At 43.3% G+C, this 14,539-nt stretch overlaps 1 protein-coding gene across 2 annotated transcripts in view; it reads left to right on the forward strand.

Moving 5' to 3' along the window:
• The window catches only part of SPEG (striated muscle enriched protein kinase), a 450,680-nt gene that overhangs the window by 251,879 nt on the left and 184,262 nt on the right, over positions 1 to 14,539 (forward strand). For both annotated transcript variants that reach the window (XM_082262051.1, XM_082262052.1), the window contains one exon: positions 11,725 to 11,900. In XM_082262051.1, the coding sequence (XP_082118177.1) occupies positions 11,725 to 11,900 (176 nt within the window). The remainder of the gene's footprint in view (positions 1 to 11,724; positions 11,901 to 14,539) is intronic.

Genomic DNA, 14,539 nt, shown 5'->3' on the forward strand with positions numbered 1-14,539 from the left:
AAGTGACAGGCAGGGTCAGATTGCAGGGTTCAGCATAGCTGAACCTGCGATCTGTCCCTGTGTCACTCAGTCACCTCCCCCCACACACGTCAGTAAGCACCAGGCATACATTAACCCCTTGATCACCAATAAAAATTAACCCCTTCCCTGCCAGTGTCATTTTTACAGTAACAGTGCATATTTATAGCACTGATTACTGTAGAAATGTCACTGGTACCCCCAAAAGTGTCAAAAATGTCAGTCAAGGGTCCGATCTGTCCGCCGCAATGTCGCAGTCCCGCGAAAACAATCGCAGATCGCCGCCATTACTCGTTAAAAAAAAAAAAAAACACCAAAAACGACAGAAATCTTTCCCTTAGTTAGTAAACGCAATAACTTTTGCGCAAACCAATCAAAATACGCTTATTGCGATTTTTTTTACCAAACATATGTAGCAGAAAACAAATTGGCCTAAAATGGTAAAAGATTTTGATTTTTACATTTTTTTGAGGGGAATTTCATATAAAAAATGTGAAAAATATTATTTTTTTTTCAAAATTGTCGCTCTTTTTTTGTTTATAGCGCAAAAAGTAAAAATCGCACAGGTGATCAAATACAACCAAAAGAAAGCTCTATATGTGGGAAAAAAAGGACGTAAATTTCATTTGGGTACAGCGTCGCACGACCGCGCAATGGTCCGTTAAAGTCACGCAGTGCCGAATCGCAAAATTGGCCCTGGTCAGGAAGGGGGTAAAATCTTCCGGGGCTTAAGTGGTTAAAGCTGCATTTTAGATAAATGTGGTAATATAGTGTACATTTTTGGTAATAAAGTGTAAATTTTTGGTAATATAATGTACATTTTGGTAATTTGGTGTCAGTTTTGGTAATATAATGTACATTTTGGTAATATAGTGTCAGTTTTGGTAATATAATGTACATTTTGGTAATATAATGTACATTTTGGTAATATAGTGTAATTTTTGGTAATATAGCGTATTGCACATTGATGGGTAATTGCACCACATTGTATGCACTGCAGAGCAATGACTTTGCAGATACACGCAGATTACAGTTTCTATACTTATCCAGCGCATTTCATTCATGTCCTACAAAGCCTGTGAATTAGCATGCCAGTTATTTTGGACTTGTATCATAACTATATTCTCATTTGCTCGGCCCTTTGCTCCCACGGGGAATCCAACTCTCAGGCTTGTCATTGCACAAGTCGCCTGTCATTGTTGGACGGCAATATATAACTGGCTACTTTGGTGGCGCAACAGTTAAGAAACATGAGCACCTTGTGCCTCCGTGAATAGTATTTATTGTGAGTCCTAAAGGGCACAGACGGTGCGGGGTTTTGTGGGGAAGGAGCCTGGAGGATGTTGTGTGGCCGTGGCTCTCTTCCAGGGACCGTACTGCTGCACTTTCCTCGCCCTCATCCCTCTCGGTCCTGTCTTCTCTACCTCTCTGTCCTGTTCTGTGTCTTCCTCGCTCTGTGTGTGCGCTGGTGAGTTTGTACTGGGGAGGGAGCGAGGAGGGTGAGAATCTAAATACAGCAACAGATTGTACTGGAGGTGACCTCGTCATGTTCAGTCTCCCCTCCCTTGTCCCTTCCCTCGCTCCCCTCTGGGCTTTTTTCCTTTTTATGTGCATCTTTCTTCTTTCTCTGTACTCCCTTCCCTGCACTCTTCCTCTTTCAAACTCCACTCTTCCCAAGAAACCCGCTTTGCCCCTTTGCTTTCACTCTACCCCCTTTTACCGGCCCTTGCCATTTTGCTTGCCTGCGCCTTGCCTGCGGTGAAGGTTTGGTCTCATTCTTTCGTCTACACCTGATTTTTAGACCAGAATGGTTCTGAGTGTCTATAGCTGTCACCCGGTAAGTTAATATGTGTCCGTCTGTGTCATTGTATGCCTCCTGTCTCTGTCTATCGCTATGTGCTGCTAGCACAGGCTGCAGTGTCTTTTTTTGGCAGTTGGGATTGGTGCCAGTTCTTTGCGTGTTGGGGGGGAGGAGGAGGGGGGGAGTCTCTGGCCTGGAGCCATTTTTGGCATTAATCAAATTTGGATTTTTAACTTTCAACTTTCTTGATATAATGGTACAGACGGAGAACGATTTGTTACAGACCTACTAATAATAGTAAGGGTGATGAGCTGATAAATGTTTCAAAGCGTACCGCATAACCAAGCTTATGTAATAAAGCAGGGGCTTTAGCATTTGCTTTGCACAAAGGCCGGAGTGGACTTTGGGGTCTTTGAACTATTGATTGACCGATATCGATTTTTTATTGCCGATACCGATATTTTGGTCATCGCACATCTGTATCAGCCGATATTGGCCGATATTTTCGTAAATTAACCACTTTAAAGACCGGAAAGGATTTGCCCCCTTAATGACCAGGTTCTATTTTGCGAAACGGCACTGCGTTATTTAACGGACAATTGCGCGGTCGTGCGACGCTTTACCCAAACGAAATTGACATCCTTTTTTTCCCACAAATAGAGCTTTCTTTTGATGGTATTTGATCACCTGTGCGATTTTTATTTTTTGGGTTATATAAGCAAAAAAAGAGCAACAATTTTGAAAAAAAAAACTATTTTTCACATTCTGCTATATAACATTCCCCAAAAAAAATTTTAAAAATCAAAATTTTTTAACATTTTAGGCCAATTTGTTTTCTGCTACATATTTTTGGTAAAAAAAAATCGTAATAAGCGTATTTTGACTGGTTTGCACAAAAGTTATCACAACTACGGGAAAGATTTATGTCATTTTTATATTGTTTCTTTTTTTTTTTTTTTTACTAGTAATGGCGGCGATCTGCGATTTTTAGTGGGACTGCGACATTGGGCCGGATAGATCAGACCCCTGACTGACATTTTTGACACTTTTGGGGGGACCAGTGACATTACTACAGTAATCAGTGCTAAAATATATACACTGTTACTGTAATAATGCGATGGCAGGGAAGGGACTAACAGTATATGTGATCAAGGGGTTAAATGTGACCCGAGGGGAGTGATTCTAACTGTGGGGGGGCGTGGCTTCTGAGATGACCACAGAGACATGTGATCCTATATAGAAGGATCACATGAGCTCTGTGATCATTTCAGGGAGAAGGACGGTCGGCTGTGTTTACAACATCCAACCGTCCTCTCTCTCTGCGGAGAGTGATCGCGGGTGTCAGGCGGCAATCGCAGCCGCCTGACACATGCATCGGCTTCCCCGCTGATGATCGGGACGTAGATCTATGTCGTTTGGCCTGTACGAGCCAGCCTGCCTCAGTAAATATAACGTAAGCGGTCAGGAAGTGGTTAAAAAAGACTCCAAGCCCCTCCTCTGCACTTAAAAGCATTCAAAACGCCAAGTTTGGCTGTTTTGAATGCTGGCGGGAGGGGGGGGGGGGATGTCCCCGTCCGCTCCTTGTAATGACAGCCGAGCGGCTTCTCAGCCGCATCGATTGTCATTACAAGACAGCCGACTATGGACGCCGGTACCGGGGTGATGCCTCTAGCTGCAGGCGTCACTCCGGTACAAGCACTTTCCCGAAATATCGGTAATCTCCGGGGCCAATTCCGATATATCGGGGAAAGTGCAAATCGCCCCTCGATCTATCGGCTTTGACGATAATCAGTCGATCTCTACTTTGAACCATTAGCAAAGTATAATAATTCATATTTATAATATTTCATATTTTAAATTATTATACAGGATTTATATAGCAGCAACAGTTTGCGCAGCGCTTTACAATATGAGGGAAGACAATACAGTTACACTACAATTCAATACAGGAGGAATTAGAGGGCCCTGCTCATTAGAGCTTACAATCTGGAAGAGAGGGTCAAGTGAAACAAAAGGCAATAACCGTGGGGGATGAGCTGATGGAGAAAATGGAAGTATAGTTGTTAGGTGTGGGTAGGATAGGCTTCTCTGAAGAGGAGGGTTTTCAGGGATTGTCTAAAAGCTAATAGAGTAGGAGAAAATCGGACAGATTGGGGTAAGGAGTTCCATAGGATTGGAGAGGCTCTGGAAAAGTCATGGAGGCGACCATGGGAGGAGGTGACAAGGGAGCTAGAGAGCTTAAATGTATTATTTAATTTATAATAATTGAATAATATAATAATTTTCTAATAATATAATAATAATTTATAATAATTAAAATTTTTATAAAATTTTGCAGTACAGTTATAAAAATAGACAAGTAAAAAATTCACAGGTACTACTATAGTTACTTGTGGCAGTCAAACCTATTGTGCCCTACTCCTAGCCACCCATTACTCAAATCTTTCCATATTGTTAGAAGTAATGTTATTACTAAGGCAAATGCCTAAGACCAAGGGAGGCAATGGGGTTGATTTACTAAAGGCAAATAGACTGTGCACTTTGCTGCCAGTGCAGTTGCTCCAGAGCTTAGTAAATGAGGTATAGCTTCACTTTACAAAGAATACCCAATCGCATGCAAGAAAAATAAAAAAGCAGCATTTTTGCTTGCACGTGATTGGATGATAGTAGTCAGCAGAGCTTCTGCTCATTTACTCATTTACTAAGCTCTGGAGCAACTGCACTTGCAGAGTGAAACTGCACATTGCAAAGTGCACGGTTTATTTGCCTTTAGTACATCAGCCCTAATGATTCATTTCTAACACCTAGGTATTACAGATGCAGGGTGCTATAAAGAAAGGGATAGATACACATCTATACCTACAGCAGAGAATGTTCCAGAAGTGAACTCAAATGAGTCATCAAGTGAGGGGGAAATTTATAGTTGGGGGGCACTTACTCTGGCATCTGGAGTTGTTGCATAGCGAGGTCAACCCCCGGCAAGGTTCTTTGGAGTGGAGAACCTTAGTTTAACGTTGTTGTAAAGCTTTTTTTTTTTTTATAAAATTAACAAACATCCCTATACTTACCTCCTCTGTGCAATGGTTTTGCACAGAGCAGCCCCAATCCCCTTCTTCTGGGGTACCCCGCCAGCGCTCCAGGGCCCTCTTCTTCATCGGGTGCCCCCAGGGAAAACCACTTTCTCCGGGGGCACCCTGTGCGTTCTGGCTCCTGAGTCCCACTGCTGCGTCCATTGAAACAGACAGCAGGAATCGGCCTCGCCCCCTGCTCCAGTGTCGCCAGATTTGATTGACAGCAGCTGGAGCCAATCGCTTCCTCTGCTATCATTCTGTCCAATGAGGAGAGAGATAACGATGGGAGCTGCTGTGCTCTTGCACATCGCTGGATCGGATGGGTTTAGGTAAGGAAAAAGGGGAGGGGGTCAGGGGAGCAGCCTCAGCAGAAAATGTTTCTTACCTTAATGCATAGAATACATTAAAATGAAAAACCTTAATGCTTTAGAACCACTTTAGGATTGCAGTAGTATCGGTTTCCAGCCAGGAGGACCACATTTTAGCAAATTTGGGCAAACATCTTCAGCTGTTATATGCAGTTGTATATAGAGGGAGAGCAGAATTTATCAGGCATTTCCCTTTGTCCAGGGTCACGGGTGAAGGGCGAGGGGGGATAGTAGCAGGCCTGGGACAAGGGTGGGCAGGAAAGACGGGTGCCCTGGGCACTGTGGTATCATGTGAAGAAGAGGGGCGAGGGGGCACCACAAAGAGATCGAGGGGGAGGGGATTTGTGTTGGAGAAGGGCATTCGAGGGGCAGCAGGGAGTAAGTATTGTTTTAGGAGGGGAATTGGGGGGGTGGTAATAGTGGTGATTTAGGGGGATTTGTGTTAGGAGGGGGGGAAGACGATTTGTGCTAAGAAGGAGGATTTGGGGGGGGGGGTAATTTGTGCTGGCAGGGGGGATTTGAAGTGGGGGGGATGTATACTACGATGGGAAATTTTAGGGGTAGAAGATTTGTGCTAGGAGGGGGACATTTTTTTTAGGGGGGGGCATTTAAGCTGGGGGGGATTTGGGGATAGGGGGCAAGAGAGGGCGGATTTTAGCAGGGGGGAGGATTTGTACTGGGAGGAGGGGGAATGTATGCTTAGGGGGTAAGCATGCAGATTAGTGCTCATTGTTTTTCTAGGGAAATTTTTGCTGACACATAATGCACATATATCCGGGGGGGGGGGGCAGTTTGGCACGTTTGCCCTGGGCTCTAGATGACCTTGTCCTGGCACTGGGTATTAGGGTAAAATTTTACCATTGATCGTAGCATTGCCCCCATAACCCCCCCATATAATCGGTTAGGGCTAAGGTTCACACTTGTTTCTCAGCTGTATGGGGCTTTTTTTCTCTGCACGTTTCTATATACATTTTTCAGGCTTGAGCAATTTTATTTCAATGGAAAAGCTAGATACAAGAAGAAGGAGAGACAAGAAATTGCATAAAAAATGCACATAATGCACATTTCCAGGTGCTCCTATGTAAGTTAAAATGCACAACTTTACTCCAAAGCTCATGTAGCTTTTCAAGCTTCAAGTGACAGCATGCTCAGGTGTGAACCAACAACCATAGGATACAATGGGAATCCTCATGTCATGGGCATAAATACCGGGGTTGCAGGGGTTGCAATTGCATCCGGGCCCCATGGTCCAGGGGGCCTGTGTGGCTTCCCTGTACACCTGGATAGGAGGGGCGGTGGGGGCAGCATTTAGAGAAATCACTGTCCTCCTTTTTACTCCTGTAGCTGCAGGAGGAAAATGGAGGAGATTGGTTCCTCTGTATGCTGCCCCCGCCACTCCTCCTATCCAGTTCACTTGTGTTCTGCTGTCTCTGGGCCCCTGTGTGCTCCCCTGGTCCCCCCCCCCCCCCCCCACACTGTGCTCCCTCCCCTCTCCTGCAGGCTGCTGCAGGGGATGTGTCACAATAGAGAAATTATATATGTAATATATGTCATTTACTAGCTCCTTCCTTTTCTGAATGGACAGAGTCATAGTCAGTGACATTGTAAAAAAAATAAAATAAAATGATAAAAAACAATACAATTAAAATACCAAAAAATAAAAACTACTGACACCAGTGGGAGAACTTCCAGTATCGCAAAGGTCACACTTGCGACCGGGCCCTGGCATTGCACCACCGTGGGGAGGCCCCAAGATAGCAGGAAGGGGCCCCACTGCAGAACTTGTGAAAGGGTCCCGCTGCTGGACCGTAATAAAGGGCTCCGCAGGATCAGTGGGAAGAGCCCCAGGCTGGAAGGGAAGAGCCCCGGCCAGAAGTACGGGGGGCCCTTCATGGTTTCTTGCACCGGGGTCCTGAAGGTTCTAGTTATGCCTCTGCCTCATGTCAAGCGTTGAAGCACTTCAAGAAAAGAGCTTCATATCACTCAGGCATGAACCAGTGCTTAATCTTGTTCCCTTTTCTTGTAGCCACTGCCATATTCAATGTAAACATACATATGCACTTATATGGAATTAAAAGCCCAACTCCATGTTTTAGTGAACTATAAATAGTTTGTTTGAACCAAGCTGGTCCTAACGTACTTTTTCCTTTACTAACACATGCAGCAGCTCTCAGTGCTGTATGAACTGTTTGTAGCCTCAGCTACAGTGCTGAGTTCTGGCAGCGGAACAGGGACTTCCCAACAAAACTGAGTTGGGCTGAGTGCTGCTCACCCATTCACAGAAAGTCTTGTATTTTATGAATAAGGATAAGGTTTCCTGTGTTTGGCTGATGATGAAATTGTGAGACCTCATCCACTCACCTCTCTGCCTTAGCTAATCAGAGGAAGCCTTGTATTCATTCAGAAAATACAAAGACTTCCTGTGAATGAGCAGCTTTCAGCCCAGCTTGATTTTATAACCGGGAGAGGGACGAGAAGTCCAAGTCCCGCTGCTGGAAAACAGCTCTGTATACTGTATGTAACTGAAGCCACATACGCTATATTACCAAAAGTATTGGGACGCCTGCCTTTACACGTACATGAACTTTATTGGCATCCCAGTCTTAGTCTGTAGGGTTCAATATTGAGTTAGCCCACCCTTTGCAGCTATAACAGCTTCAACTCTTGTGGGAAGGCTGTCCACAAGGTTTTTTGAGTGTGTTTGTGAAAATGTTTGACCATTCTTCCAGAAGCGCATTTGTGAGGTCACTCACTGATGTGGATGAAAAGGCCTGGCTTGCAGTCCTCGCTCTAATTCATCCCAAAGGTGTTCTACAATCTGGTACCTAAGATATGTTATAATGGTGATGATGGTTACAAAACCAGACCCCGTGATTCGTGATGTCATCACTCTGAGCCATCTTGCGCATGTGCAGTGGACCGAGAATGGCGTCCACACATCCATTAGCATCACTGCACACTGGAGGTGAGGGACAGTATATAAGGAGTTCAGAAGCAGTGCGAATACAGCCCTGCTATCACCAAGGAGGAGGACATATAGACTTTTGGAGACACACTCCATTTAAATGGACAGATACGGCTATCAAATACTTAGGTGCTCTCATGCCACCTGATCTGTCAAAATTATACAGGTTGAATTTCCCCCCCTTGTTATCTGTGATCTGCAAGCTATTAGAGACGTGGCATCTGGTTATGCACTCCTGGTTTGGGAGATGTAATCTGATTAAAATGACTATACTCCCCAAGATCTTATATTTGCTGCAGCCACTTCCAATCCGGATTCCTTCCGCATTCTTCAAACAAGTTCATTCCCTGTTTGTTCAGTTTGTATGGGCTCATAAGAAACCGCGCATATGGCGTAGCCAACTTACCCTTCCTAAAATGCATGGGGGCCTGGCTTTACCTGACATAATGAAATACTACCAGACTGTACGTCTTAGCAGACTTCTTGATTGGAGTAGACACCAACAATGTAAGCTCTGGGTACATATCGAACAAGCTCAAACTGATGTACCGTTGAGTGGAGCACCTTGGTGCGTTGACTCTTTTATAAGCTCTATCAAATGACATCCCACTATAGGCGTGACGCTGTTAACAGTATCCTCTCTCTTCTCACATCCCTCTATATCCACGTTTATTTCACCTCTATTCCCATTTCTGAGCAACCCTGCCTTTGAACCGGGTCTTAGAGATCCATTGTTCAAACACCTGAGGCACCGGGGAAGATTTTTGGCCTCGCATTTCCTGGTGGATGGCCGGTGGCCCACTCTGGCGGCTCTAATGGATAACGAGGGTCCTTTTGGCCTTACCTTCTGGAAGGCGATTCAAATCCATCACTTTTTGCATTCCTTATCTACCCCAGGGGACTATGGTAGGGAACTTACAGCCTTCGAGGACTATTGTACTGGAACAGACGTGCTACCGAGACCACTCTCTAAAACCTATAGTCTACTGATAACTCAGACCGAGGACTTATGTTTAGCCTGTCTACAAAAATGGGAGCTTGACCTTGACTGTGTCCTCACACCTAATTAGAAAATAAATGTATGCATGTTGGCACTCAAAACCCCTACTTGTACAAAATTACAAGAGACCAACTACAAAATACTCTCAAGCTGGTATAGTGTCCCCACCACCCTGCACAAACTCTACCTAAACACTACTGACAAATGTTGGAGATGCCAGGAGGGACGGGAACGTCGCTGCACATTTTTTGGTCGTGCCCGAAACTTTACCTGTTTTGGGACGGCGTCCGGGGACTTATTAGGGAACTTACTGATTATGAGATTCCAGACACCCCAACTTTCTTTCTTCTCCGTGTGTCGGATATTCCAATGCGAAAATACAAGAAGTCGATCCTCCATCATATCTTGAGTGTGGCCAAATCATGCATTCCGGTATATTGGAAGACACAATATTCTCCTACTATCAGTGACTGCATCTGCAGACTGGAGGAAATCAATAGAATGGAGGACCTTGTCCTCACAGCTCAACATAAACGGGAGCGATATGAAAAGATTTGGGGTTTCTGGAATATGTTCCTCCTCTCTGATAGAGGGAAATCCTTGATGTGCCCACAGAGGCATGGTGATTCATATGCAGGGACATCTTGAAACATGCTCCGTTCTCACCATAGTTCTGCAACATACCTATATGCATCCATCTATACTCACCCTTCTTTTGTATTCGAAAATCCACTGAAGACAGCTGGAATGGTCAACTGGAAATCATATATCACTAGCTTGTTTTATATTGTTCTTGTTTTTTATAACATAATTCTAACATAGCACTCTTATGAGTCCTATTATGTGACGTACAGAATCAATCTGTGCTGTGTGTTTCAATATTCCCCTTCGTTTATATCAATGCGATTTGCTGTATATGTTCTTTTTTGTGGCTGTTTGATGTGTTAGTCAATGCCTACCATCTGTCTTTGTTTCCATAAATAAAATATTTGAGAATTATTCTTACAGTGTAGACATGCATTCCGCAAAAGATGCAATGTACAGTATAAAATATATAAAAAATATAGATAGTTTAAAATTAATATTGTTTTAAAAACTGCATATTTTCTAAACTTTCTACTACCGTATGTGCCTAATAAACTATATGCACTGTGACATAATTGTTTATTTAAATGTAATGCAGCCAAAATTAGAAGTATGGTGCGACAATTCACATTCCTCCACATCCACCAATCACAGTTTGTCAGACCTTTTAGATTTTGTTCACTTAGGTTAGTGTATGTTCACTTTGCAAAATATAATATAGTAAATAAGTGGCTAAGTGGTTAGCACTTCCGCCTAGAAACACTAGGGTCACCAGTTTGTATCCCAACGGTAACACTACCTGCCTGGAGTTTTTATGGTCTCCCTGCAGACTGGGTTATAGAGGTTCCTTCACTTGGGACCAGTGCCGGGACAAGGTCAACCAGCGCTCAGGTCAAAGATGCCAAACTGCACCCCCTCCTGCTTCCCTTAGTGCTAGGATGCCCCCATCGCTGCTAATAAACCATTGCACCCAGGGCAGCTGTCCCTCCTGTCCACCCCTTGTCCCAGCCCTGCTTGAGACAGAACTACTTATCAACTATATCCCTCAAGAAATCTATGAAAATAAATGAATTCCATCTTTTCAGACTACTGGAGCGTTGTATGAGTTTGTCTCATAGACTGTTGTTGACTGTTGCCAGTCAGTCTGAGGTGGGGTGGGATCACTCTTTGTTATGTGTTTATTGTTAAGAAGGTCTCTCCCATCGTGTGCCTCCGAGGTGTACATTTCCATTGGTAATTGAGTCACCTATTGTTTCTGTCTGATGGCTAATTGTTTAACTCTTGGAGGTTCCTTTTGTCAACTCTACCTCATTATCTAACCATTGTGTGATGTTTTGATTAATATTTGGTTTTATTGTTCATGTGATGACCTGGTGACCTACTTTTGAAATGTATTGAATCCATCTGCCCTTAGCTCCCGTATGCAGGCAGTAGGGAGTGCTTAGCTTAGAAAGCCCTTCCTCCCCTTCTGAAGTCTTCTGATATTTACCAATGCTAACAGCATAAGGCAGGGGTGTCAAAATCAATTTCATTGCGGGCCGCGTCACTATTATGGTCGCCTGCAGAGGGCCAGTTCTATCTGTAGCCCACCACTATCAGAAGTCAGAGCCCCCACTCTCCCTTACATCCCATTGCATCCCCTTTACCATTGTAACGTTTTGCAAAACGCTGCAGAATACAGTCAATGACAAAGTAGACCTGGGCAAAAGAGCATCTTCAAAATGCTGACTGTATGCCCTATATCAATCGCATCTGACTTGTCACACTGTGTCGAGATCCCCAAAACAATAAAAGCAGCATTTGTAAAAATAAAATGTATAGAGTGTGATGCTAGTGTTATATCAGAAGGGCTTTTTTATGTTTTTATTAAAGATTATCCCCATCAAACATCTAAAAATTGTTCTTTTCCATTGCAGCACCTGCCACCGATTCTCCTGCTCACCGCGGCACTCCTAAAGATGTTCTGAGCCCCATTACATCTGATGATGAGTATCTGAGCCCCCAGGAAGATTTAAGTGAGCCTGCAACACCCCAGCACGTAATGCCTGGCAAAGCCACTATGGTGACCTTCAAAGCCCCTCCCTCATTCAAGGTAAAAAAAAAGCATTGAACGTTGTGTACCTAGCTGTCTAGATAATACCTATGTTTACTGCATTATACTGATGTGCCTTAAGAAGGGTGTAATACTGCATCAATAAAACCTACTGTTTATAACTTAAAAAAGTACACAGACATAGCTTAGGAAAGTCCATTTAAAATACTTACCTTTTTTTTTTTTTTTTTTTACATAATATAGTTTTGTTTAAATTTGTTTAAAAAAAGTATAAAATGGTACAACATTTAAAAGAACAAAAGAGAGCAATAGTGCATCTGATATACAGGATGAGAATTGTACAATGCATTGACAATGTACTCTAAGAAATGTAAATGCATATTGCAGTTCAATGACCCTTAGCTGGAATGCCTGCCTCTCTGTCTATAAAACAATACATCTTCCCTGGGGGAGAGAGCGGGAGGGTATTCAAATCCTAATATTTGGGTAGACCTACTTAACCTATTAGAGCCAGATTACCATCCTTCATACTCTGGGGGAGCCAGATTGTGGCCTGTGGGAGTTAACAATACCTCGGGCTTGGTGGCCAGTGGGAGTAAAAAAATGACATAGCGCCTGTGGTCAGAAAGAGGAGGAATAGTGCCCCATCATTGGTGTCAGTGAGAGTGTCAGTGGGAGGAATAGTACCCCATCATTGGGGTCAGTGGCAAAAATAGTACCCCATTGCTGAATTCATGGGAGGAATAGTGCCCCATCATTGGTGTCAGTAAGAGGAATAGTGCTCCATCATTGGTGTCAGTGGGAGGAATAGTTCCCCATAATTAGAGTCAGTGGGAGGAATAGTACCTCATCATTGGGGTCAGTGGCAGAAATAGTACCCCATTGCTGAATTCATGGGAGGAATAGTGCCCCATTGGCGTCAGTGGGAGGAATCGTGCCCCATTGTTGAAGTCAGTGGGAGGAATAGTGCCCCAATGTCAGTGTCAGGAACAGTACCCCATCAGTGTCCATGGAAGGAATAGTACCACATTGTTGATTTCAGTGGGAGGAATAATGCCCATTGTTTATGTCAGTGGTAGGAATAGTGCCACATTCTTGATGTCAGTGCCCCATTGTCAGTGTCAGTGGGAGGAATAGTGCCCCATTGGTGTCAGTGGCAGAAATAGTACACCATTGTTGATGTCAGTGGGGGGAATAATGCCCCATTGTTGATGTCAGTGGGAGGAATAGTGCCCCATTCTCAGTGTCAGTGAGAGGAATAGGATCCCATTAGTGTCAGTGTCAGTGGGATGAATAGGATCCCATGAGTGTCAGTGGAAGGATTAGTGCCTCATTGTTGGTGTCAGTGGGAGGAATAGACAATGGTGCATCATATAAAATGTGCAAAAAATATGAGAAGTGATAAACAAATAGTGCCCTCAAATATATAAATGCAAAAATATATATGCAAAAATATATATATATATAATGTGTTAATATTAGTGTGTTAATATTAAATCAATATTAAAATAAAGGATTGGCAGCATCCACTAACTGTGTTCACACTACACAATGAAAATATAGAAAAACCAAAACAGTGTTGCGCCAAATCTAAAATAACACTTAAATACAAAGTGGTAAGAAGTGCTTCCAGGTAAAAAATAAAGAGTCCACAGAAATCAGTGAAAAAATCTTCAGTGCTTGGCACCACTGTGACTGTGCTCACCAACCCTTCACCAGTAAATGTGGCCTCTCACCTCACATTTAGACCCCTGCATTACCAAGGGTCTAAAACAGCTTGTTCCCTCTAATGGGGTATGCAGAAGATGGTAACATCAATGGATATATGGAAGATTGCTCAGATCCAAAATCGTTCCAATACATACATAGAGAGATAAAGGAACAAATCTAGTGCTCTCCGTATAATAAATAAATGCAGGTATTTATTAAAGTTGCACTTACATGAGTGAATGATAAAATCAGCATAGAACCAAGGAAGTCAATGCTTATGGGATGGCGTAACGCGTATAGGGGGCGGAGCCTGCATGCCTGACATCATATCCTCTCAAGACTAGCATCCTGGATTGTTTGATACCGAATCTTTTATGCTGATTTTATCATTCACTCATGTAAGTGCAACTTTAATAAATACCTGGATTTATTTATTATACGGAGAGCACTAGATTTGTTCCTTTATCTCTCTCACCTGGAAGCACTTCTTACCACTTTGTATTTAAGTGTTATTATAGATTTGGCGCAGCACTGTTTTGTTTTTTTTTCATATTCAGCCTGTGGACCATAGTTTGAAGACTGCTGGTCCAAACCATCAGAAGAAACAAATGGCCACTGCCCCCACCTATAACTGGCCTTTGCAGCAAAGAACCCATGGAAGGGTAATGAATGTCAAACAAAACCAAAGAAAATTCCCAATTCAATGTACCGATCAACCTGCAACCAACTGACTTATCCTGTCTAACAGTATGTGTTAAAAACAGGAGTTTAATTTGCACACATTTGCAAATACACGTGTAAGCTGCAGAGCCACTTCACGGCATCCCAATATTATCTGCAGTCCTAACTTTGTATATTTTTTAGAGCCTCCACAGTGGAATCACATGAATTATAATGGCTAGTAAGAGTGCAGGTGAATGTAAATGTGTAAAGGGTGCGCTGATAAATGAATGTGAGCTGCAACCAAA

Source organism: Pelophylax lessonae (assembly GCF_965119305.1).
Source record: "Pelophylax lessonae genome assembly, chromosome: 6".
In the NCBI taxonomy this organism is placed as follows: Eukaryota; Metazoa; Chordata; class Amphibia; order Anura; family Ranidae; genus Pelophylax; species Pelophylax lessonae.